At 46.0% G+C, this 27,286-nt stretch overlaps 1 protein-coding gene across 5 annotated transcripts in view; it reads left to right on the top strand.

Annotated features, from left to right (window-relative positions):
- The window catches only part of LOC124613920 (neurexin-1), a 2,081,056-nt gene that overhangs the window by 1,372,067 nt on the left and 681,703 nt on the right, over positions 1-27,286 (top strand). For all 5 annotated transcript variants that reach the window (XM_047142672.1, XM_047142674.1, XM_047142673.1 and 2 more), the window contains one exon: positions 22,023-22,175. In XM_047142672.1, coding sequence (XP_046998628.1) covers positions 22,023-22,175 — 153 coding nt within the window. The remainder of the gene's footprint in view (positions 1-22,022; positions 22,176-27,286) is intronic.

Here is a 27,286-nt window from a genome sequence, read left to right as displayed (position 1 = left end):
TCATCAATTGTCACTTTTTCTGAGGGACGATATGCCTGGATACATCGCTCCTTCAAATTATTATAATATGGCAAAACTTTGTAAAGTGGATGAAATCCATCTTCGCCTGGTTTTTTCTGATTTGAATTGTCAACAAGATGCAAGCATGACAGTATCTGAGTGAAACGCAAACGGCTCATGACATGGGGACAAAAGTTACAACTAAGAACAGGATTAGTGCTCCAATGGTCCGCAATTTTGGGCTTTTTCGAAACACACATGTGGAAAATAATACCCAAGAAACGCCTCATCTCACTTATAGTCACTGGCTTCCACGAACTCAAAACTGAATGGGGCTTCAGATTATTTCCTCTTCTTTTCTTCTGTATTGTCTGTGATGCATACAAATTTGTCTGTCTCTTGAGTTCATTTACGTCACTGTCAGTAAGGAACACTTTACTGCAATCCAGTACAGAACTCGACTCATCAATATCCACTAGTATCTGCCTGGGTGTCGTGTTGACAGGCAGAGGTCGGTAGGTGTCAACTGCAGTCCACTCACTGTCTTTCGGATACGGCACAGCTGCTGGATTTGAAGCAACACCTTCAACATCATTCTCGTCTTCATCTGAAGACAAACTGTCATCAATCTCGTCTTCTAAAAAGAATATCACATTATGTGTAACTACATACATCGTTTACACATGTTCAACAGATATGTGCGTACTGCACAATTACGTGGAAAATTCGGAAATACGTACCTTCAAACACACCATTGCATTCAGAATCGTCTGAATCACTCTCTACATTATCCAGAGTGTCGCTATGATTGATCAAATCCGCAATTTCTGCGTCTGATAAACCGCGCCGAAACATGATGACAAACAACTGAATGATATACAGACTGAGAACGCAAAGATAAGTTTTAACATGAATTACAGCGCTGCCGTGACATCTATGGACGCATTTTGTTAATAAACATCTGAAAAACGTATAGCGCTGGCCAAACCCGTAGAAATAACGTTGCAGTGTTTTGAATGAAATTAAATGTAGCGGCCCGTAAATTTTACGGGCTTGGTGATTTTCGCGCGATCCCAGGCCCGTAAATTTTACGGGCTTGGCGCTTAGAGTGTTAAAGGCTCGATCCCGGTGTTGCTGCCCAGCCAGGTGTCCTTTATTGACTGTGGGTGTCCGCGGCTGAACGCAGGTATGAACTAAATGCCCTGCCCAACCACACCTGACACAACACCGCGATTCCCTTTTAGCACTCATCTGTTGTAGATAATCCGGAATTCTTGTCGACAGTTCCCGCAGACTGAACCTTAGCTTCACGGCACCTGTCGCCCGAGAGCAGCAACGGAGATATCGCTACAGCGGCGCCACGAAGATCCAAACAGGCAGATTTGACTCTTTGCACATACTGATGTAGCTCCTCTTTCTCTCGCTGCATCTGCCAAATATACCACCACTCGAGCTGCTTGGACACTCCCACGGTCAGCGTCTCGCTAACTACAAGTTCCCTCAGCTGTTCCTTCTGTCGTGGCCCTGGATACCAGGGTCCCCAGTTCGCCTCTAGTTAAAGGATACAATAGAGACAAAACCACTTGATGCGATACACGAAACGCATCAGCATGTTGCCCAAAGCGAACCAACAACCATAACAACCTTTCAATTTGCTCGAGTCGGTCGACAGTTAATTCCGTGATGTCTCGGAACAAATGCATGGAGGGATTAGGCAATTTAGTAAATGCCCATCTAACCTCTCGGGAGACAAAAGTGCGTTATTGCCGGGCTCGCTACTGCACCGCCCGGACGATGACAAATCCTGTTCCCGGGTCCTCTTCCCATCAAGTTCTAAGCATGTGACCTTAAACTGCAATTTACTAACCAAGAACCGTAATTCAGCAGTTGATTCCTTACCACGATCCTCTAACTGCAATCGCCTTAAATCAGATATCCGGTTGGTCAAATGTATCAACTGCGCCCGCACCCTGTCTAACTGACTGCCACTAGGCAGAGTGCCCTCTAAGAAACCGATGTTATCCTAAAGACTAATAACGGCTTTAAACAAGATCTCAGCGGCTGCCTTTGTCTCACTCACAACCTCCGGCGTGACATCAACCGGCTGAAGCACGGTAGCACGCAATCGGGTTGTTAAGTCCGGAACACCACCCTCAATAGCCTGGCATCTTTTCGCCAGCTCGTACATGAGGTGGTCCTTCCTCAACAGGCCGATCCCGGGGCACAGCCTGACCGCCATTAGAACTGATCGCCTAAAACAGAACAAAATACCAAAGACAAATATCGTATAACACTGGCAGAGTTACAGTTCAAACCAACAGTAACTGAAATGGCAATATTACAATCGCATCCATACTCTGCTACCAGTTGAGACCTGGTACCAAGGAAGGCAGGATTGGATTGCGATTGTGGATGGGGCCGTAATCAATTACTGTTGGTTATTTTATTTTTCAATCACGTACACTTTAACTGGAAACAACAACAAATAAAAGGTGACTGAAGGCCTTGATGACAACAAATTCAAACTAGTTCTCGGCTAAAGGCTCCAATAGTAATAATTTAAAACTGTTTCACGGTGAAGGCCTGACTAACAATCCTTTAAGAACCAGTTAAACATCTTCAAACTTGAAATTACAGTTATTAATTTTAAAAAAGGAAGCAGTCATCAAATCAACCAAACCAAGACGGAGTGGGGGGGGGGGGGGGGGGCAGAGTCTGCTCCAAGGATGGACATGGGAAAGTTTCTTAAAACTTTGCAAGCGATGAGACAGGCAGCCAAGAGTTGCATTCACTTCACGAGATGGTAACTCATACGAGTGGCAGTTTAAACTCATGATCAATAATCAGCCGGCCGCTGAGGGCGAGCAGTTCTAGGCGCTTCAGTCCGGAACCGCGCTGCTGCTACGGTCGCAGATGCGAATCCTGCCTAGTGCATGGATGTGGAATTCTAAGTCTAGGGGACTTAGTTAAGTCCCATAGTGCTTAGCGTCACTTGATCCATCTGAACCAATAATCATTTGCCAAATCTACCTAACGTCCGATGATAAATGCAACTATGGAATAATACACCCAAGCCTGAACCGGCGTTCAGCACTACATCTTCAGACTCCAGTGCTTAGAGCATCCAGAAGCAGAAAGGGACAACTACTACTACTAGAGTAGCGAGAAAAAAACTGTCGAGCTACACGCCTTACCGGACAACAGCGGCAGAGTGAGGAAAAGTACACTGCGGCAACATACACTAAGCTCCAGGGCAGGTAACTGGGGCGTTAGCGGCCACTAGGCAGGAAAAATACCACTGCTTGAACTTCACAAATAATAACATACAGAATGCAACAGTTAATAATAAGAAGTGGAGGAAGGATAATTGGACTCGCCTTCCCCAAACGCTCCACTCGCTGCTCTTCGACTCGGTGACACAGCGAGCAGCAACAGCCAAGCAAATGGCGAGATCTCACAGTGGTGGAGGTTTCACTACTTTAATTAAGGTGTTGTATGTCTAGTAGGTTAAATACAGGCGTAGACACGTTTCCTGGTTCCCTAGACATGAGAAACACCTTAGTTGACTTTTTAAATTATAAGGATGATTTGGAATCTGTTATATCACTGACATCGGTATTCGTCAGTGGAATTCCTCTATTTACTTCGAGTTTTCATGTAGCCTTCGCAGACGAAATAAGATTCTCATTCTCTGTAGTTTACAGCAGGTTCACTTCGCTGCACCCAGCTAAAGGTTCGGTTTTGTAGAGAAATCATTTCCAATCTATATCTACAGAATTATACTGTGCAAGAGATACTACTATGCAATCGAAATTGCTATGTGCTTGATATGGAGAAGTATCGTGTAAATGGTACTATATTCAGGTAAACTATGTGAAAAACACATGTTCTTATAATCCCAGTGTCTGGAGACGGGTGTAGAAAGCAAGGACGCGACCAAGTCGGCGTCGGAAACCGTAACGCCTATGTGCCGAGGGGAAGAGATGCAGCCTTTTTACAACACTTCAGAGAGTGACCTCTGTCAGCTGAGGGTGCTTTTGTCATGCGTCTGGCTGGTGTGTATGTGGGGACTCTGTGGATGACCACCTGACCATGCAAGGAGTATATACGATACTGGTGCTTATGCGATCTGTCTTTTTGGTATATGTATGTGTGTCTGGTGGTGGATAGTTACATGCAGGATGTGGAAGAGGTGATTTTGTATGGTGTAGGATACGAACTGTAAGTTTATTACATCGATATGGTATGTGATGATATAGCCGGGCTGGAGATTGGCTTCATGCAGAAACAGTCAAGTTTTCCTTGACAGTAACAGAGCAGTGTAATTGAGGAAGTGTCTTTCCATATTTGAAGATCCGTAGAACGCTATTGTTGGGTTTGACTGTCAGTGGAAAAGGGCAATCTGTACAAAATAGTTTTGCCACTAAAAGTCTCGTCTGCAGAAAAAGTGGCAGACAGTTCTCTCACACTGGAAACAGCAGTTTGATGGGTGGATTCAGTAAGAGCCAACCAGAATGCTCCATTCATTCACAAGACATCCTTTGTGCTAGCCGGCTGGAGTGGCCGAGCGGTTCTAGGCGCTACAGTCTGAAACCGCGTGACCGCTACGGTCGCAGGTTCGAATCCTGCCTCGGGCATGGATGTGTGTGATGTCCTTAGGTTAGATAGGTTTAAGTAGTTCTAAGTTCTAGGGGGCTGATGACCTCAGAAGTTAAGTCCCATAGTGCTCAGAGCCATTTGAACTATTTTCCTTATGCTGGGGCATAGGAGCCTCTACAGTCTGGTTCGAACAAAAATGGGGGCAAGAAGGTACCTACAGAAAGTTCTGAGAGTAACGTGATGTCTGTTTTGTTAGAGTGTTGAAGGCAAGTTAAGCAGACCATCCATCTCCGGTGGGATGCTTTCTCTCATCTGCCATTGTTGCATTAGGACATCTCCAGACCAGCACCTGTAGGACACTGAAAATTGTACCCATTTTTCTCTTCTGTAGGACAGTGCTTCGAATACTCTTTGTGTGATTGTTCTGGTTTTCGCATATGTGCTTAGACAGTGCTCTCTTTCCAAACAACAGGAATGCTTTTATGACTAATGGTGTTTCTGTAAACATGCACAGATGTGATGAAGGCGTTTAGCGGTGAGAACATGAGCGAACATTTACCATTTCTGAGACTTATGTTGAAAGTAGGACATCATGATATCCAGGAAGGGTTCACGGGTGGGGTACCACGTTAGGTTCACTAGGAAGAATGCATTCTGTGTTATTCTCGGATATTTTCGTAAACAGTTTCTGAAAGCATTGCAAAGAATTTCTATAGCGTGTCCAGAGGGAGACTTGGCTGTTATTTGCATAGACATGAGATGTCAGTATAACATTGACATCCTTTTACTTGCACCTGCGATGGTGAATCAGTAGGCAGACATCTCACTTGCCAGTTAGGCTGGCGCTGGACCCACAGCTACAAAGGCGATGAGTCATCGCACCAGCTGCAGTAAACATGTGTATTCCCATATGCGTCTCGAATGTGGGACAGGTTGGAATGATGTGTGTGCCTGACACATCATTCTGCCTTGGACCACTGTAGGGTATAGATCACTGACATGTCACAGCCAAATTTCTTAATGATATTTTGAAAGCTTTTTACATGAAATGACCTTCTGTACTCTGCATTATTTCTGCCGTTTAAGTGATGGGAGCATGTTTCCAGAGTGTTATGCATGCATTATATCTACGATTTTGCTCGTAGTGAACGTGTCTGCACATTAGTGTACCGCATTATTTTGTGAACACATCTGTAGGCTGTGCGATGCATTATTTCGACAGTTTATAATTAGTGAGCATGTTTGCAGAGACTTTTATATACATTATTTTAACAATTTAGTAGTTTGTGTGTCTGTACATCAGTGTACTGCACTATTTCGGTAATTTACTAGTAATTTCCCGGTCTGTAGACTATTGTGACCCCAAGCACGTCAGGGCGAGTGTTTTGTATCAGCATAATAAATAAACTACGTGAAATCCATTCCTAAATAAACTGTTCCAACTTCCCACTGAAAATAAGGTACACTCCTTCCTCTCCAACAGCTGGACACAGACTGAGACCTTTTCTGGCCATTTTTTCCCCAGACCACAATCTTGGATTACATAATGGGAGGGACGACAGCGCCCTTTGGTGGTGGTACTGTGTACTGGGGCAGTTTGGACTTCAGACCTCATGGTGAACCCACTGCGTGGAGCTACTGCCTATGATAACACAAATTGCTTAAAGAAACAATGCAAGCAAAAATACATACTTACATCCATCCTACCCAGAAGCCCAGCATGGGCTAAATATTTACCTGCCAATTTCTAGGAAGAGGTGGTTGTTGGATGTATTAGGTTAGTCGACCTGGCCTAACTGACCTATTTTCCCGCCGAAATATGAACTACCCACCATGAGGTCCTTGCGACATTGCCACATCTATGGCCGTCATCTTGGATCCCCCACCTTGAAGAAATTTGGCAGCAATGCAGAGTGGGGAGACAGTGTCTTAGTCCAACTACTCAAATCCCAAAGCATGTCACTCTCCAAAACTATTCAGTTTCATAAGCCTTTGGACGATCCTAGGAATCGTCGAGTATGAGTTTCACCGTCGCTTGGTGGTAAGAGAACGCCTCGTCTAGTGAGAGCTCGAATTCACAACAACGAACACAGTACCTTGCGCAGCGGGTAAACAAAGACACGTGCGGAGTGTTGTGTAGCACGCCACGTGTCCGAGCCGCGTCACGGTTGAAGGCCGACTGTGATAACCACGACGACGAGTCTGCTTAACTTCGTTCAGTATTGCACTTCTTAACTCGGACTGTTGACTGTTGAATGCTTCTATTTTGCTTTTTTGTCGCATTTCAGTACACGTTCCTTCTGTTTTCAGGCTTGATCTGTGTTCAGTTTTGACGGGCTATCCACTGAGCCATGTTGCCAGAAAATCCAAGGGATAGTTTCTCATGCAATTTTGGATCCTAATTCCATTAGAACTACTGACGGCCTTGGGAGAGCCAGTCCTGACAAAACTCTACCATCTGGTGAGCAAGATGTATGAGACCGGCGAAATACCCTCAGACTTCAAGAAGAATATAATAATTCCAATCCCAAAGAAAGCAGGTGCTGACAGATGTGAAAATTACCGAAATATCAGTTTAATAAGTCACGGATGCAAAATACTAACGCGAATTCTTTACAGACGAATGGAAAAACTGGTAGAAGCCGACCTCAGGGAAGATCAGTTTGGATTCCGCAGAAATGTTGGATCACGTGAGGCAATACTGACCCTACGACTTACCTTAGAAGCTAGATTAAGGAAAGGCAAACCTACGTTTCTAGCATTTGTAGACATAGAGAAAGCTTTTGACAATGTTGACTGGAATACCCTCTTTCAAATTCTGAAGGTGGCAGGGGTAAAATTCAGGGAGTGAAAGGCTATTTACAATTTGTACAGAATCCAGATGACAGAATCAAGAGTTGAGGGGCATGAAAGGGAAGCAGTGGTTGGGAAGGGAGTGAGACAGGGTTGTACCCAATCTCTGATGTTATTCAATCTGTATATTGAGCAAGCAGTGAAGGAAACAAAAGAAAAATTCGGAGTAGGTATTGAAATCCATGGAGAAGAAATAAAAAACTTTGAGGTTCGCCGATGACATTGTAATTCTGTCAGAGACAGCAAAGGACTTGGAATAGCAGTTGAACGGAATGGACAGTGTCTTGAAAGGAGGAAGCAAAACGTGGATAATGGAATGTAGTTGAATGAAGTCGGGTGATGCTGAGGGAATTAGATTAAGAAATGAGACACTTAAAGTAGTAAAGGAGTTTTGCTATTTGGGGAGCAAAATAACTGATGATGGTCGAAGTAGAGAGGATATAAAATGTAGACTGGCAATGGCAAGGAAAGCGTTTCTGAAGAAGAGAAATTTGTTATCATCGAGTATAGATTTAAGTGTCAGGAAGTCGTTTCTGAAAGTATTTGTATGGAGTGTAGCCATGTATGGAAGTGAAACATGGACGATAAATAGTTTGGACAAGAAGAGAATAGAAGCTTTCGAAATGTGGTGCTACTGAAGAATGTTGAAGATTAGATGCGTAGATCATATAACTAATGAGGAGGTATTGAGTAGGATTGGGGAGAAGAGGAGTTTGTGGCACAACTTGACAAGAAGAAGGGATCGGTTGGTGGGACATGTACTGAGGCATCAAGGGATCACCAATTTAGTACTGAAGGGCAGCGTGGAGGGTAAAAATCGTAGAGGGAGAGCAAGAGATGAATACACTAAGCGTATTCAGAATAATGTAGGTTGCAGTAGGTACTGGGAGATGAAGCAGCTTGCACAGGATAGATTAGCATGGAGAGCTGCATCAAACCAGTCTCAGGACTGAAGACCACAACAACAACAACAATTTTGGATCCTAATTTCCACGTTAACTGTTTCTATATTAGCCGAGAAAACCGCAACAAAAGGGTCAGTGCTCCTTCACGTAGGTGAGGATAATGATGCTGAATGGAAATCCAGAAGTTCTATAAGTCAGATTATTGACACTTAGGTTCTAAAGTGAGGTTGTTCTACTGGTCTCCCTGTTCCTCCCCTTCAAGAGCTAGAAGTTCACAAGTAGCGGAAAGCGCGAAATGATTTCTTGTCCAGTCACGCTGGTTTATATCCAGTGTGCGGAAATATCCGTCCAATCTCTCTTTCAACTGCATTAAACAGCAGTCAATTCTGTTACTAAGTGGACGTTTAGAAGTAAGTACAAACATTTCAAAATTGGTTTCTGCCGTTTTTCTCAATCATATCTCGACATTATTTCTTAAGACTGAAATTGTGTCTGTGGTGGTAAGGAGATTTGTATTATTATCTTATAGAGCAGCATTTGTCTTCTTGGGTATTCCAAATAAATCAGAAATGAAAGGTCTGTTCTCCAAGCTCGTTTTTTAATACATCAACAAATTCGATTTGTTTAGTTGCTCAAATAACTGCAGCACTGCATCTTTAAGTTCATAGACGTGGGTAAATATTCTCCGTTGAATGGCCAGAGGCCTTCTGTGCGAAGGAGGTGGTTTCCACGTTACATATTTGAGCGAAACGTCTGCTCTTAACGTAATTTATAAATTTAAAAGTCTTGTCCAAAACTCATATCAAATCGATTCCAGTGGCTTTCGCTACGAGCGCTTCTCTGTGTAGGAAACGGTGAGTAGTAATCAAGTATTCTTTTCGTTGTTTCGCTAATGTAATGAATCCTTTTATAGGTCGTGTCATTAAAAGGGCATCTTTACACAGCATCGATACCGAGAAGTAAGTTATTTATTCTCTCGGTGGAAGACCTGCTCTCGGCGGCGTTTGTGTAGGGGCGGAGGTCCGTGTGTGGAGCCAGCATTTCCACCCGCAAACCTAACGGAGCGCGCATGCCTTGTGCACGACGTTGTTTTCGGCGGCAGGCGAACTTTTATCGACGTTCCTCTGCGAATCAAATAACGGGGAGCCTTTTGAATTCTCATCACCGGCGCGCAGTGAAAAATCCGACCACATGACGTTAACTAACAACTCCAGGCAAAGAAAAAGTACTCTGTTTACCTGACACGTTGGGAAGCTGAACTGCTGTAAGCGTACTGGTAGGGAGATAAGATAAGAAGACGCTCTACAGCGCGTCGTGCCCGTTTGAATTTAGTGTCGTAAATGATGAGAAGAGCTTTAGACGCAACTGATATTGTTTTTATCAGGCAAACGCAAGGTTTCTGTCGATCTCTGAGTCGTTATCGTAACTTTGCTAGCGCTGGGCATAAGAAATGCTACGAAGCCCCAAACACAATTATATCAAGTGTGGATTCCACTCAGTAGGGGAAAAAGGTCACTTGACTATCTTTTATAAATAACGGCTACGACAACAACACACATTGTTCCTGCGGTTTTCTCCGCTAATATAGAAACAGTTAGCGTGGAACTTAGACAAAGTTACATGAAGAAATGAGCCGGCCGGGATGGCCGAGCGGTTCTAGGCGCTACAGTCTGTAACCGCGCGACCGCTACGGTCGCAAGTTCGAATCCTGCCTCAGGCATGGATGTGTGTGATGTCCTTAGGTTAGTTAGGTTTAAGTAGTTCTAAGTTCTAGGGGACTGATGACCTCAGAAGTTAAGTCCCATAGTGCTCAGAGCCATTTTGAGCCACCCATTTTACATGACGAAATGAATTTTTCCTGCATCCGAGCTAATGTAAGACAGGTTTGTGAATACTAGTCAGACAAAATCACCGTGAGCATTGAGGCAACCATCCTACGGACGCACCAGGTTGAAGGCAGAAAGACCGTGTGTGTCCTGGCACATGAACAAGTCCGCAACTGCCTGCTGCACGTCATCGTCCGGCAGGAATCGTCGGCGCTTCGAGGCCATTTTTAAGGGTCCGAAGGAGTGATGATCGCGCGGGGAGAGGTCAGGGCAGCAGGGCGGGTGTTCCAGTATGTGCCACCCGAGTTGGCGTGACTTCTGGATGACGACGTTTACGACGGCGGGAACGTTAGTTATCACGAAGCAGTAGCACGACCACTGCACAGGGGTGGTTTTAGAGCGGCGTATTGAGCCATACACATTCTTCACTAACCGATGGATGTCTGCCGTTGTTTGTACTTCGACAGCCAACAAAAGAATAACAGCGCATTCGTCCTATTTCGACGTTCTTGGTTACAACATTCGCCATAGTTTACTTTTCCAAATTTGCCGCAAGTACATCGGAAAGACATGAATGTGTCTACATGTCGATACTCGTTACCCGCATCGTGGTCGCGTTACGTTGCATATACGCTGCAGCAACGCCCTCTGATGGAACCTTTCTGATCGCCCTTGTGCAATTGAAAATGTTTGTTTCTCTGAAAACGTGTTTAATGTGTAATTACATCTACTTACTGAACTGTTCTGTACTGCTTTGAAATAACATTTGTTATGGTCTGTTTAACTCTTTTATTAAAATTAATGAATGGATGTCACGTAAAACTGATTGTATTACAACGGTGTAGGCACGAGGAAAAGTTTGGAATGCTCTGGTTAGCCGAGGAACCAGAGTAGTTTGTCCGTCTGATCGCCTCCTTCCTTTCCCACCGTCCTTCCAATGTCACCGTCCACAACACATATTCCTACACCTTCTACCCCTCCGCCGGTGTGCCCCAAGGTTCTGTCCTCTCCCCTCTTCTCTACTTTCTTTACACGGCGGACATGCCTCCGCCTTCACCCCCCTTACACTTTCTCCAGTTCGCCGATGACACCGCCTTCCTTGCCCTCGCCCCCACCCTGCGACGCACAAAGCACCTTCTCCAATCCCCCCTTGACTGATTCACCACTTGGTGTAACCAGTGGCTGCTCAAAGTCAGTGCTTCCAAGACCCAGGCGATCATTGTAGGCAACGCCGTCCTATCACCCTTACCCCCACCCTCAAGTACCTTGGCGTCGCTCTCGACTGCCGCCTCTCCTGGACACCCCATCTCCGGACGATCCGAGCCGAGGCACACTCCCGACTCCACCTCCTCGAGCTCCTTTCTGGCCGCACGTGGGGTCTGGACTCCTCCACCATCCTCCACACCTACAAATCCCTCATCTGCCCTATCCTCTGTTATGCCCATCCCACCTGGATCTCCGCCCCTCGTACCTTCTACACAAATCCCGGAACGCCGTGCCCTCCACCTCGCCTATCGCATCTGCCTCCCTTCCCCTGTGCGGATCCTCTACGACTTAATTCCTTTCCCACACTTACTCCTTTTCTTTGAACAGATACGGATCCTTTACACCTCCCGAAAACTTGATCCCTCTCCCATCCTTTCCCACCCCTGTCCACTGCTGCGCCTGTACTCCTGCATCCCACCCACTCTCCATCTTGCTACACTCCGTACCCTTGCCCGAGGTGGCTTCCATCAACTCCCCCTTTCTGATGATGCACTCGTCCCCTCCATCTACCCCTCCTACCAACTTTGATCCTCCCCTTCCTCCTGTGTTTTTCTCCAGGACACCCTCTTTCCCTTCTCTCCCTCCCCTCCCCCCCTGCCCCCCTCACCGGGCTTCCACACCCCCCCACCCTCTCCGCTCACCCTCCCTTCGTCCCACTAGCATCAGCCCCCTCCCCTTCTCCCTCCTACCCTCACCTTTTCCCTGTGGCTGGCCACAGCTTTTTCGTGTGAACAGTGCGTCTTCATGCGCCGGAAATCGTCGCTGCAGTGCTCGTGTTTGTCGTCCCGTCAGTTTATCAGTGTCTCTCCGTCCAAGCTCCTTCGTTCACGTGTGACATTCTGTATTCTCCGTTGTGTGCAGTGTTGAACGTTTTATTATCCGAGCAGTGAGTCAGTGAACGACTTCGTTTATTTTACCACGTTTGTCTCCCGTTTTTGTCCTACATGTTTGTTTGTATTCCTAATAGTACTGTATGTCTCTTCTGTGGCCGAAGAGCGGCATAAATAGGTATAAAAATGAAAATAAAGGAAAAACAAACAGAGTTGTGGTACAAGAGGTTTATGATGTGAAGAAGTTCGGAATATGGCTTCGTGGTGTAATCCTTCTGTCAGCATTCACGTTGCAGAAAACACAGATGACAAAGTATAGTCAGTTATATATTAGTTCCATTCCTGGTGGATACAAACCTCATTCCAAAAGCAACAGGTGCCTGTGTAGCGAATAGGAGTAATCCATAGTACCAGAAAGAGTGCATAAAGTTTGTTGACGGCATTGTTATTATGTTTATAAATAACACCGCAGATACAAAGGGTAAGAAATCTTGACGCTTGAGAATACGCCACTGGAAAACTAATAGTGCTTACCTTGACGTAATGGTCCTAGATAAATAATATTATACTAACGTTTGTTAACATATATGAAACCAATTTCCTGTTTCTCTCCTTCTTTGCAGTATTGGGAATTTGTTATTTTAATCTCTTTCGGTACTGCCTGCCTATATTGCTCATTAATCTCCATCTACATCCGTAATCTGAAAACCACTGTGAAGTGCATACACCTCTGTCCACACTGTAATAAGTGTACGTAGATGTTTCTAGATTCCTCTATTAATATTGTTTCCTGAAACTTTGCGAGTAGGCTATCTCGGGATAGTTTCCGTCACGTCCGTCAGGTCTCTTTCTTCAGCATCTTTGTCAGACTCGAACCCGCCACCAGTCGTGCTGGCATTGTTTGTATTCGTTCAATATCGCCTGCTAGTCTTATTCAGCACGGTTTCCACCGATTGTATTTCCGTAGTGCGATACCTGTGAACTGCAGTGTACGGCGTGTTTTATCTGTGTGAGTGTTCCATTTCATGTGGACGTTAACTGCAAAAAGTCCGCCTCCGCTGCTGAGTCGTCAGCGCAGACAGGCAGCCAGGTTCGATTCCCGGTAATGCCAAACAGTTGTCCTCGGTGGCCGGGGTGCGCTCAGCCAGCTGAGGAGCGGTTGCAGAACGGCCTACATGCCCCTGCACACCGCATCTGCATTTGGTAGGCGCATTTGTACATCTCAGACACGACGTGTGTTCAAATTTCACGCCAGTTGCATGAGAATTGGGCTAGCACGCCACTAGGAGGATGCAAATCATGTTTGCCTTACATGCACGCTGTTACGGTCGTGAAATTTAGTCAAGAATGCCTCTAACGCGAAAAAGACTCACTGAGTTGGTCTACGGGAAGCTGGATGTGCCTTGTCCGGTACTGCAGAAATCTAGCCACTGCACGTGACTGCTGCCAGCGGTGGTCAGGAGACTCAGGAGAATCAGGAGAATGTACGGTCGCAAGGAGACCAGGCTTTGAACGACGTTGTGGCACTTCCTGAGGGAAAACCGTAGTGTGTGGCGTGGGCCTGTCCCGCATCGAACTGCATCTGCAACACCATTTCCAGCAGCAGTTGGCGCTACGGGGACACAACGAACCGTTACAAATCCGTTACTTCGAGGACAGCTCCGAGCCACATGCCCTGTAGCGTGCATTCCACTGACACCAAACTACCGCCATTTGCGACTTGAGTGGTGTGAAGCGAGCGAGAGTGGTCTGTCGTGCTGTCTGGTGAAAGCAGATTGTGTGTGAGTGCCGGCGATGGCCGTGTGCGGGCCTCCAACCAGCCTGGACACACCGGACCTACACGTGGAGTTATGGGGTGGGGTGCGACAGCAGGAGCGCTGCCGCAGTTACCCCACGCACCCTGACTGCAAATTTGCACGTCAATCTGGTGGTTCAACCTGTTGAGCTGCCATTCACGAACAGCGTTCCAGGGGTTGTTTTCCAACAGGGTACGCTCGCCCACATACCGCTGTTGTAACCCAATGTGGTCTACAGAGTGTCGACGTGTTGCGTTGGCCTGCTCCATCACCAGATCTGTCTCCAAAGGAGGAGATGTCCTCAAAGTCATTAAAATTTAATGTGAATAGCAGCGGCCCCAGTACGCTTCGTGTGGACGGTCCTGGCGGAGGTTCGAGTCCTCCCTCAGGAGGATAATTCAGGTTAAGTAGTGTGTAAGCTTAGGAACTGATGACCTTAGCAGTTACGTCCCTTAAGATTTCACACACATTTGAGCATTTTTGAAGTGCGCTTCCCCGAGGCATCGAAAAATCTCCGCCTGAGACGACGTGCTGCATCGTTCCTATCAGGAAATCCTCAAAACTGCCAAAAATTTCACACAATACGTCGTAGCATTATAGATTCGACAATAAGCATACTAAGTCAGGTACTTTATGGGAGTCAAGAAACACCAAACCTACCTGACTGTCTTTACCCACGGCTTTCAGAGTGCCACTAGACAAAAGTGTGAGTTGTGTGTCACATAATCTACATTTTGGAACCAATGCCAGTTCACATGGAGGACATCATTCTGTTCGAGATACCTCATTACTGAATATGTTCAAAGACTACAACAAATGGATGTGAAGGATACTGAATGTTAGTTTTGTGGATCGCTTCTGCCACTGTTATTACAGACAGATGTAAGCTGTGGTTTCTTCCAACTGCTGGACACGGTTTTTTGTTCGAGACATCTTTGCTACCTTACGGTTAAAACACGGACTATATCAAACGCAAGACTGGTACTGTTGTGTCACATATCGATACCACGCCACGGGCACCGTCTGACGCTGACAGCGGCCGAGCAGAGCAGCGCGTGGCAGAGCCCAGGGTGCGCGCCCTCCGAGCCACGCAGTACGGCGGCGGCGGCTCAGGCCACTCGCACGCTGGGGCACGCCGCGCACACGCCGCCGACTCTCGCTCCCAACATCCTTGTTATTACTGCATCAGCTGGACTCAATTTTTTGTTGCACCATTCGTATTTTGGGAGAAATAAAAGATAAGTAAGTTTTATGTCTGCCATGTTACTTGTTCACAAATGATTTCTGCTGCTGCCCAGCTTCCCTGCAACCACAGCTCTGTAGCACACCTCTCCTTACTGTTGTGTATGAAGTTGTAGGTGACAGGTAGAGAATTTGACAGTGATTCAGTCGCGCCTTGAGCTTTGTTGAATTTTAGCGATTTCAGCTCTTTCTCAGCATCACAGAAACCATCCGTCTTTACGGTGCTGCGAGAGTTAAACTGGAGAAGTACTCCTCGGTTTTTTGTTTTTTTTGGAAAGAAACATTTGAATATGGAGTTCACCATTTACGCTTTTGCTTTGCTACACTCACTTTGTTTCCGTCTCGTTCATAAGTACCTGGACACTCATGTACACCACTGACAGCCTTTACATGTGACCACACCGAGCGAGGTGGTGCAGTGGTTAGCACATTGGACTCGCAATCGCGAGGCCGACGGTTCAAACCCGCGTCCGGCCATCCTGATTTAGGTTTTCCGTGATTTCCCTAAATCGCTCCAGGCAAATGCCGGGATGGTTCCTCTGAAAGGGCACGGCCGACTTCCTTTCCCATCCTCCCCTAATCCGATCATGCTTTCTGGTCTCTCTTCCCCAAAAAACAACCAACAACCTAAATCGCTTGAAGCAAATACCGGGATGGCTCGGTTGAAAGGGCACGGCTGACTTCCTTTCCCATCCTTCCCTAATCCGATGGAACTGATAAAATGAAATGATCGTATGGCATTTTTGGCCGGGAGGCCCTATCCGGGTTCGGCTGCCAAGAGCAAGTCTTATTTCAGTCGACGCCCACTTGCGTGTCGAAGATTTGGATGAAATGATGATGACAACACGACACCCAGTCCGCGAGCGGTGAAAATCTCCAACCTGGCCGGCAATCGAACCCGGGCCCGCGGCGTGGGAGGCAAGCAAGCTAGCACTCAGCTAAGCAGGCGCACATGGGACCGATGGACTCACTATTTGCTCCCCTCCCCCAAATCGACAAACCGTACGACGAGAATTTCTTTCTTCTCAGTTCATAAAATATTACCAACAGCAGTAGACTTTAGGTTATTTTATTTTATTTCATTTCGAACGCTCCCAGTTTCGGCAATTCATTTTGCCATCTTCAGGTCCCATACGCTTTTTTTGTATCAACAAGCTTATCTTATGGTGCCATAAAACTGGAACCGTGTATCCGAATCGTTATGCAACTCTTTCATACGACAGGTGTTGTGAGAGTTTCTTCGATAATATTCTGTTACGGTAGTCGTTGAGAGCTTTTCACTTTGTCTTCCGGACACCCAAATGCGTTTTATTCAGCATCGTATCGGAAGTTTACAAAACAATAGGGGCTGTTTTACACAAACTATGCAGTAGTCTCTGTTTCTTTAGAAATTTATTTACGGTGATTGCATTCCATGATGAGTCATTCCCATCATGAATTAACCATAGTCTTCTAAAGCCTCCTATACAAATATAAATGTTTTAAGTTTCTAATTGAGATATTACGTTATTGACGCTTTATCTAGTTTTCTGAACTTATAAATCCTACTGTTTGTTTTAGTTGTCCTTCCCACTTTGGTGATCATTGCTGCTCTTACCTCGTCTTGACTGCTGACAACGTCCTCAAGGGGCCACGTCTATTTGTTGCCGTGTTACCTCCAGTATACTTCTGCAGTGAGCTGTACGTAGGTTTCAGAGAATAGTGGTTGTGATGGCGTGTTGCCACGTCCACCATCTACTAAAGTGTAACTTTCCCAACTAAAGTCTCCTCTGTATGATAGGGAAATGTACATACTGGCAAACTGAGATTTCCTCTACAGTTTTCGTTTGCATCTGGGGGCTGAGTCTCTTTGTCGGTAGAAAGTTTACGATCACCGTTGATACTGAGTCTTTTTCAAATAACCTTACATGCAGCGTTAATTTTTATCACCGCGAATTTCAATTTCTTGTCTACTGTCATAAGAGCAATGCATCTATTTCCGTGACACTGGCCAATGGATCACGTAACTAACTAATTATACACTTATATTTTCTCCATAAATATCACTGCCATAATCTGCAGTTTTTAAGCAGCTTTCTATACGTAGTAATATGTGATCTCCACTGCTTTTTAGGGGCGCTTCAAGCACTGACACCTCGTTGCAAATGCTGCGTCAGGATTTTAATGCACCGCGGTTCAGTGGGTTTTAAATAAGTAATGCAATACATTTTTTCTCGCAAATTTAGGTAAAAAAATGGCGGAATTTATTTCCGCTTCACCTCCTACAGTTCGATGAAGTTCCGATAGGTGGTGGCGCTGTACATAGCTGTGCCTAGATGCAGGACAGCTCCCGTCTGACAAGAGAAAGTTCACACACATTCTGAACACAGATCAAGCACGAAAACAGGAAGAAGGTGTACTGAACTGTGAAAAGAAAAGAAAAATAGAAGCAGCGAACTGTCCGAGAACAAGGAGTCCAATAAAGAGCAACCTCTAACAGTAACGGCGTCGTGGGTTAAGTGGTCATGGTGTTGAACTGCCAAGCAGTCTCGGCCAGTAGCTCAGCGGGTTCGGTCAGAGGAATATCTGCCCTCTGCAACAACAAAAAAACTGGGTCAATGGATGAACGGTTAATGATGAACTTGAACAATCGTCATGGGATGTCCGCTCCGAACAAATACAACGGTCAATAACGAACAAAATGAGATTTAAAAAAGCGAAACAAGAAAAACAAAAAATGGCAGTACGAGCCGTGTTCAAAACTCGTTCGTTGCATCTTTTTTTCCTTACAACTTTATCAACTGTCCGTCCGGTCCTTGAAATGTTTGTTCTCTTTCTGTAGTCTCGGCAGTTGTCATTCTATAGATTGGTTTTAGAATAAGGGTAATGTAAGAATACGTTACAGTCGCAAGTAAATGTGATGAGTAGTAAGAGCAGGCGAGATACCACATAGATGTCTCACAGAAATAAAATCAACAAATAAAGGGTTGTGAACTACGTTATAGCAAGGAAATTCAAGAGTCAAATTTCCAGAATTGAACGCAACTTCAAAAACGTTAAAAACGTATGTTTTGACAGAGCACAGAGAAAGTGTGTTATTGTGAAACTGCTGTGCTCATTTGTTACAGGTCATCATTTTCTTGCGATTGATCACATGCACGTTTATACGAACATCTACGTATATCGGGCAAGGAGCCACATCTCACTCACCTCCAGTTGTAGAAATTAGGTGCACCGAAAAGAGCTTCCTCTCAAATGACACACTTACTGTCAGTAATGCCGTGTATGACACAACAGGCATGTTTACCAGTGATGGATTCGGCTGACCTGTCGCCTTGTCATCAAACCTTTGCAGTTCCCATTCGAAAGCCTTTCCACTGCTAATAGAGTAGTTATGCAGAATCAACTACCTGTTGCTAACGGACGTTACACCACGACACAGACGCAAATTTCATTAAAGCAAGCAGCAAAAAATAAAATAAAATATAAAATAAATAAACATTTGTGCGAGGTAAATGTGAACACAGCTCGGCCGCTTGGCAGTCAACACCGTAACTACTTAACTGCGATGCCATCTGCGTTCCCGCCCGCTCTACATTGCACTCCTTGTTGTTGGACCGTTCACCGTTTCTATTTTGCTTTCCTTCTTCTTCTTCTTCTCCTTCTTCTTCTTCCTCTTCCTGTTTCTGTGCTTGACCTGATGTTCAGTTTGCGACGGGCTGTGCAGTGCCAGTGTGCCCTCTTAGCGCTAAACCTGGGGCTGGTGCGACGGGAAGTCTCTCTTCCGGGACGTCATCAGCGCAATGGGACAGGCGAAATCGAAGCTCCCCAACGATACTACCGAAGAAATTAGTCGCATCACCTTCCACATCCCAACTGGGTCTCTTACCGAGCGCCCGCCGGTGTGGCCGAGTGGTTCTATGCGCTTCAGTCTGGAACCGCGTGACCACTAGGGTCGCAGGTTCGAATCCTGCCTCGGGCATGGATGTGCGTGATGTAATTAGGTTAGTTAGGTTTAAGTAGTTGTAAGTTCTAGGGGTCTGATGACCTCGTATGTTAAGTCCCATGGTGCTCAGAGCCATCTGAACCACCTTATCGACCAAGTTGAACATGGCCTAAACAGAAACGACTGAGACTTGAGACCTCACGCCAGCCCAGCCCAGCTACTCGCTGACGACGGTGGCGAGGGCGGCTGCAGACCGGCTGTTCTCGGCTGGCCTCGGCCGACTAGCGGTGCGGGGTGACACAGAACACTGCAGGCGTCTTATCACTCGTTGCCAGGTGGCGGGCAGAGATGTGAAGGGTAGCGGTACGATTTGATAGGTGCTCGACACGGAGATTCTGTCTTGCGGCCTGAGGACGTGGTCGACCGACACCTTGAAGACGGGTGTGGCCGCCCTCACGCACCTGGCCAGCGTCGCACACACAGCCTGGCGCCGCTCAGATCCCGATACCCACTGGGTGACTCGACCGGCCGGCCAAATGGCCGCTTTCAAGCTCTGCCAACTGCTGGCAGCGCCGTCTCGCACGAGGGCGCAGCATTTCCGCGTCTTTCACAGTGATCGCGCTGTTCGAGATCCTGCCAGGCCTAATACTAGCGCTAATGCGTGCTGGTGGCCGCTCCATCTGCCACAGAGGACTGCAGATCCGATCACTCACGCATCCGCAAAGGGTATCGGTGTGCACCAAGTTACACCGCCACCCGACCGCATTTCCTGGGTGCTTCAGTTGATTCCGCCCCCTCTGTATAACAGCAGACGAGAGGGAATGTAACCTTCGTTTTTCAGTGTTACAGACACTGTAGATCATTGTTGTAATGGAGAGTACAGTATGCAGTCTCTGCCCAGCACATTCACTGACTGTCTGACCACTTTCGGACAACAGAATTTCACTTCTACATGAGGTCCATGTGAGAAACTGTATGCTTTCCGTACTTTATATTTACATGTCCGTCGACATGCAAATCACACTAAACGGCCTGCCAGAGGGTTCGTCAAATAACAATAATTCTCTGTCATTCCACCTCGAACAGCACACGAGAAAAACGGACACCTGTATCTTTCCGTGCGAGCTCTGATTTCCCTTGTTTTATTACGACGATGGTTCCTCCATATGTAGGTCACTGTCGACTAAACATTTTCGCATTCGGAGGAGAAAGTGGGTGACTCACATTTCGTGAGAAGATCGCGCCGCAACGAGAAATGCGTGTGTTTTAAGTATGTCCATCCCAAACACTGTCATGTCCGCGACACTCCCTGCCCTGTTTGTCGATAACACAAAACGTGCTGCTCTTCTTTGAACTTTCTCTATGTGCTCCGACTATCCTATCTCGTACGGATCCCACACACCGCGCAGCAGTACTCCAAAAGTGGACGGACAAGCGTACTGCAGGCGGTTTCTTCAGGTCCATCTGTTGCTTCTTCTAAGTGCTCTGCCAGTAAAACGCAGTTTTTGCTTCGCCTTCCCCACAATATTGTCCGTGTGTATTTTCCAATCTAAGTGGTGCGTAACTTTAATTCCTAACTATTTATTTGAATGTACGGCCTTTGGATTTGATTTATTTATCGTGTAACCGAAGTTTTAACTGATTCCTGTTACCATTCATGTCGATGAACTCGCACTTTTCATTATTTAGAATCAACTGCCAATTTTCGTACCTAGAGATTTGTTAATCGTTTTGCAATTTGTTTCGATCTCCTCGTGATTTTACTACTGGATAACTGACAGCACATCAGCAAACAATCTAAGACGGCTGCTCAGATTTTCTCCTAAATCGTTTATATAGATAAAAAACAGGAGAGAGCCTATAACACTACGTTGAGGAACGCCAGGAATTACTTTTGTTTCAGGCGGTGACGTTCCGCCAGTTACTGCGCACTGTGGTTTCTCTGACAGGAAATCACGAATACAGTTGCATAACTGAGACGATGCTCCATAAGCACGGGATTTGATTACAAACAGCTTCTGACAGCGGTGTCAAATGCCTTTTGGGAATCTGAAAGCACGGAATCAATTTTAAATCCCTTGTCGATAGCGCTCAACACCTCGTGTGAATAAGGATCTAATTGTGTTTCACAAGAACGAGGTTTTCTAAATCCGTATTGACTGTGGGCCAATAGGTGGTTATCTGAGAGATAATTGGTAATGTTCGAAGACGATACATGTTCCAAAATCCTACTGCGTATCAACGTTAATATGAGCGTTAAGTAGGGAGCTATTACATCAGCATACACTGGAAGGAACCCATTAGGCGTACCTACTGGACGCGAAGACTCGTTTTTATTAAGTGATGTAAGTTGTTTCACTACTCCGAGAATATCTGCTTCTAAGTTACTCTTTTTGACAGCAGTTTTGATTCGACTTCTGGAGTATTTACTTCGTCATCTTTGGCGAAGCAATTTCGGAAGGCTGTATTTAGTAACTCTGCTTTAGCAGCACTGTCATCGATAGTATTTCCATTGCTATCGGACAGGGAAGGCATCGATTGTGTCTTGTCGCTAGCATACTTTACATACGACCAAAATCTGTTTGGATTTTCTGCCAGATTTCGAGGGCTAGATCGACAGTTGTGTCATTTGTATTAGATTACATATCCTTCGTAACCGACAACAATTTTTGTCTCGTCTGTCACGTGTAGTGACACGTCACTGATAAATGTCAAGAAACGCAATGGACGCAGGGAAGCAGCCTTCACCCTCGACATTTAGCAAGCATTCCTGCCCGCAGGTGGAGTTCACGGCGGACACGCTCAAGCTGAACCTGATCGACCTGGGCCGGCGCGACAGCAAGCTCATCGCCGTGGTCGGCCACGTCGACTTCATGTGCCAGGAGGTCGAAGCCGCCGACCCGGTCACCTTCACCACCAGCGACTCCAACCTCGTGAGTACCTCTCCTGCCCTCACCCAGCCGTGCGCCTGCACTTTCGTGCTGCTCTGTTTCAGCTCAACAGTTTCTTCACTTTTGTATGCGTGTTTTTCTTCAAATAAGTCTTGCCATCTTCTCTATACGTGTAGCACACGAGTTAAAATCTTCCACATGGTGTGAAACCAACTCCTGCGGTGTCTACTGTAGACGCACGTTTGTCCAGATATCATTTCTTTTGTGTGTCTCCTAATTCTTTAGTGGCAGGACATGGCGAACACCTCGCTACAACTCACAGAATCGTTTTGCAGTCTGTGTAGAGATGTTAGCAGTCATGTAATCAAAACACGTTACACACGTGTAAGGCGACTCACTCTAGAGTGACCTGCTCCAATCACTCGACGTCCGTATTTCTGTCCGTATGTCACAGGTACAGAACAAATTCGTATGTCTTACAGGAGGCGGAATCTATTAAAACTGCCACGTCGGGACGCTGCAGATGAGCAATTCATTCTAGACAGCCGGATGCTTAATGATACGTGGTAACAGTCGTGGCTGTGCGCAGTATAACGTGAAACAATTGGTACAGGGAACAGTATTCCGATTAATAATCCCAACACCATCTTTTATTGGCCACTTAAGCGTATCTGAAAATGAGACAGTTAAATAGAATATTAATTGATCGAACTACAACCATTTTATTCCGCCTTAACATACAGTAAGATAGTAACAAACACAAAGCGCGCCGATGATGAACGACGGATTCGAGAAGACCAAAGAGATGGGCAGACAGGCACATTCGTGTCAATATATTCATAACCACCCGCTCCTGTAGAATAATTGTAAACAGAAAAACAAAGCAACACAACGCTTTCAAGATAAAAGTACGATTTTTTTATTTACCCTCCAATATAGCTATTGGACGTAACAAATTTGTGTAATTCCTAGTTGTCGTTATCAGAATGTGAAGTTATTCGTCCATTATAATAGTTTCAGCAGCCCAGGGTTTCTGAACAAATTTGCATACCGTCCTTCCTTGGCATTCTTCCATTCTCGATGGGTAACGAACGGTGTCGCATACTTTGCTCAGAGTCTGTAGCGCCCTATGTGGCTCAAAAGTCCCACATGGGAGTGGTAGTCTCTGGGCACGTGGAACGTGGCGGGACTTCGAACGTAAGCCGCTCTCCCTTCCCGTCTTGTCCTCTTACTGATTTGTTGTTGTGCGCGTTCGTCCTCTACGGGCTGGACCTCGCTTCGCACAGTTAGTCTCCCCTTGACACGGTCATTAGCAGTACTTTCCCAGTACTTGGATGAATACCGGCCTCGGTCAGACCTCTTCCCACTGGCTCCCCCGCCCTGCTAAATTTCTCCGTGCAGCAGTGTTTCACGCTCAGGTCAGGGTCCGTGCGCCTGACGTGTCCCAGACACCTTAGACGTCGGCGTATCTGAAGCGCACGAATGCTTTGAGGCTTCGGTGTTGGCTTCTTTGTCCCTCCGAGAGATCAGAGCGAGACAGAGGAGATAAAGCTGTTCAGATTCGTGTTTACCAAGAGACGTCCTTGTCTCACAGCTGTAGAGAAGGGTGTTGAAACACGAGCGTTGTGTACTTTCAATTATTGTGCGCGGTCCATTGTTCAGTACTCTGTTTTTCAAGCGAGCAACGTTAGATAATGATTTTTCCATTCTCTTAGTAATCTCATTGTCCGTAGACAAGTTGCTGCATACTGTAGATCCGAAGTAGGTAAAGTCTTCAATTATCTCTAGAGAACTGCCCTCAATGCTGATGGATGAAAGGTTGATGGTGCTCTGCGCCATGATCTTAGTCTTTTGGAGGCTGATGGTTAGGCCAAATTTTTCACGTGCATGTGATAATTTATTAATTACATAGTGCACCTCATCTTCTGGGTGTGCTAACAGAGCTGTATCGCCTGCTTATAACAGCTCACGAATAACAACTGTATTTACTTTGGTCTTGGCAGACAGTGTTGAAAAGATTTCCATCAGATACAGTATGTAAATACACTCCCTTATCACGATCTTTAAAACCAAAGAGAAAAGATCTCTGCTGTGCATCGCCAGTTATAGGAAATACTTCCGATGTTGTACCGTTGAAGCAGATTGTTGCTTGCGTTTTCTCATGGACACAGACAGTTATTTTTAGTTTAGAAAAAATTACGATAGATATCCGCAGTAGATTTGTGACTGTCATTGTTGCTGCGTATATTAAGCGGACACAAAAGAGATTTTTATGCAAAGGTGTGCACTTTTGACTCAGAAATAATGAAAAAACTCACTATGAATGGACAGCCCAACAGAAATGAAGTATAATTCACAGACTAGAGATGTTAGGCACAGCATACAATCGTAATCAGTCATCCAAAAGTATGGGATTCGATCCCTGATCAGTTTTAGATATGTATCTGTCACTAATCAGTCCTTCAGTAGTAGGATGATAAGACTCCTAGCACACTTTTGATATTAACTTGATATCCAAAATAATTAAATTCATCAGTTAATTACCCCTACCCCAGATGGCATCATGTGTTTTCCCTACCACATCCCATCCCCTCCCCTCCCCCTCCCCCATCAACCCATTTTTAGTAATTTAGAATTATGGGAGGAAATTCAAAAAATGGCAGGAATTTAAAAATGGAGGAAAATTCAAACCAGGCGGAAATTTCCTTGTCCCACGGCTATGCTGCTCTCCCAATTCACCTCGGAATTGGCGGGAAATTCAGATTGAAGGTGTCCTTTCCGGGACTTGAACCCCACTCCTCCTGGGCAGAAAGCCCAGGTGCACCCGCCGAAACATTGGAACTGTCCAGATGCTTGAGAGGAAAGTTAGGTCAGTGAACTTTATTTGTTTTTCTTGGGAAAGGGTGCTGAAGTAAAGATTGGTACACATTACGTAATTAATAATTAGGATCAGTCCTCATTACAAAAATATATGCGTAGTGCGATTCTGTAGTGAAATAGAAGGGGATAGTTGCTGTGAATAATTATGGGTGGAGGTCATACTCAAAAACTGAGGTAGGTTAATAATTGGGCCCTTTTACCGAACTCCCGACTCAGCAGCATTAGTGGCAGAACAACCGAGAGAAAATCTGGAATACATTTCACATAAATTTCCTCAGCATGTTATAGTCTCAGGTGGAGGTTTCAATTTACGAGATATAGACTGGGACACTCAGATGTTTAGGACAGGTGGTAAGGACAGAGCATTGAGTGACATTATACTGAGTGCACTATCCGAAAATTAACTCGAGCAATTAAACAGAGAACCGACTCGTGCAGATAACATCTTGGACCTACTGATAACAAGCAGACCCGACCTTTTCGACTCTGTAAGCGCAGAACAGGGAATCAGTGATCATAAGGCCGTTGCAGCATCCCTGAATATGGAAGTAAATAGGATTATAAAAAAAGGGAGGAAGGTTTATCTGTTTAGCAAGAGTAATAGAAGGCAGATCTCAGAATACCTAACAGATCAAAACGAAAATATCTGTTCCGACACTGACAATGTTGAGCGTTTATGGAAAAAGTTCAAGGCAATCGTAAACTGCGTTTCATACAGGTACGTGCCGAGTATAACTGTGAGGGACGGGAAAAACTCACCGTGGTTCAACAACAAAGTTAGGAAACTACTGCGAAAGCAAAGAGAGCTTCACTGCAAGTTTAAACGCAGCCAAAATCTCTCAGACAAACAGAAGCTAAACGATGTCAAAGTTAGCGTAAGGAGGGCTATGCGTGAAGCGTTCAGTGAATTCGAAAGTAAAATTCTATGTACCGACTTGACAGAAAATCCTATGAAGTTCTGGTCTTACGTTAAATCAGTAAGCGGATCGAAACACCATATCCAGACACTCTGGGATGATGATGGCATTGAAACAGAGGATGACACGCGTAAAGCTGAAATACTAAACACCTTTTTCCAAAGCTGTTTCACGGTGGAAGACCGCACTGCAGTTCCTACTCTAAATCACCACACGAACGAAAAAATGGCTGACATCGAAATAAGTGTCCAAGGAATAGAAAGGCAAGTGAAATCACTCAACAGGGGAAAGTCCACTGAACCTGACGGGATACCAGTTCGATTCTACACAGAGTACGCGAAAGAACTTGCCCCCTTCTAACAGCTGTGTAACGCAAGTGTCTAGAGGAACGGAAGGTTCCAAATGATTGGAAAAGAGCACAGGTAGTCCCAGTTTTCAAGAAGGGTCGTGGAGTAGATGCGCAAAACTATAGGCCTATATCTCTGACTTCGATCTGTTGTAGACTTTTAGAACATGTTATTTGCTCGCGTATCATGTTATTTCTGGAAACCCAGAATCTACTGTGTAGGAATCAACATGGATTCCGGAAACAGCGATCGTGTGAGACCCAACTCGCTTTATTTGTTCATGAGACCCAGAAAATACACTCCTGGAAATGGAAAAAAGAACACATTGACACCGGTGTGTCAGACCCACCATACTTGCTCCGGACACTGCGAGAGGGCTGTACAAGCAATGATCACACGCACGGCACAGCGGACACACCAGGAACCGCGGTGTTGGCCGTCGAATGGCGCTAACTGCGCAGCATTTGTGCACCGCCGCCGTCAGTGTCAGCCAGTTTGCCGTGGCATACGGAGCTCCATCGCAGTCTTTAACACTGGTAGCATGCCGCGACAGCGTGGATGTGAACCGTATGTGCAGTTGACGGACTTTGAGCGAGGGCGTATAGTGGGCATGCGGGAGGCCGGGTGGACGTACCGCCGAATTGCTCAACACGTGGGGCGTGAGGTCTCCACAGTACATCGATGTTGTCGCCAGTGGTCGGCGGAAGGTGCACGTGCCCGTCGACCTGGGACCGGACCGCAGCGACGCACGGATGCACGCCAAGACCGTAGGATCCTACGCAGTGCCGTACGGGACCGCACCGCCACTTCCCAGCAAATTAGGGACACTGTTGCTCCTGGGGTATCGGCGAGGACCATTCGCAACCGTCTCCATGAAGCTGGGCTACGGTCCCGCACACCGTTAGGCCGTCTTCCGCTCACGCCCCAACATCGTGCAGCCCGCCTCCAGTGGTGTCGCGACAGGCGTGAATGGAGGGACGAATGGAGACGTGTCGTCTTCAGCGATGAG

Source organism: Schistocerca americana, chromosome 4 (assembly GCF_021461395.2).
Source record: "Schistocerca americana isolate TAMUIC-IGC-003095 chromosome 4, iqSchAmer2.1, whole genome shotgun sequence".
Taxonomy (NCBI): domain Eukaryota; kingdom Metazoa; phylum Arthropoda; class Insecta; order Orthoptera; family Acrididae; genus Schistocerca; species Schistocerca americana.
The sequence above is the reverse complement of the archived record's forward strand: the minus strand, read 5'-3'. Positions and strand labels throughout refer to the sequence as shown.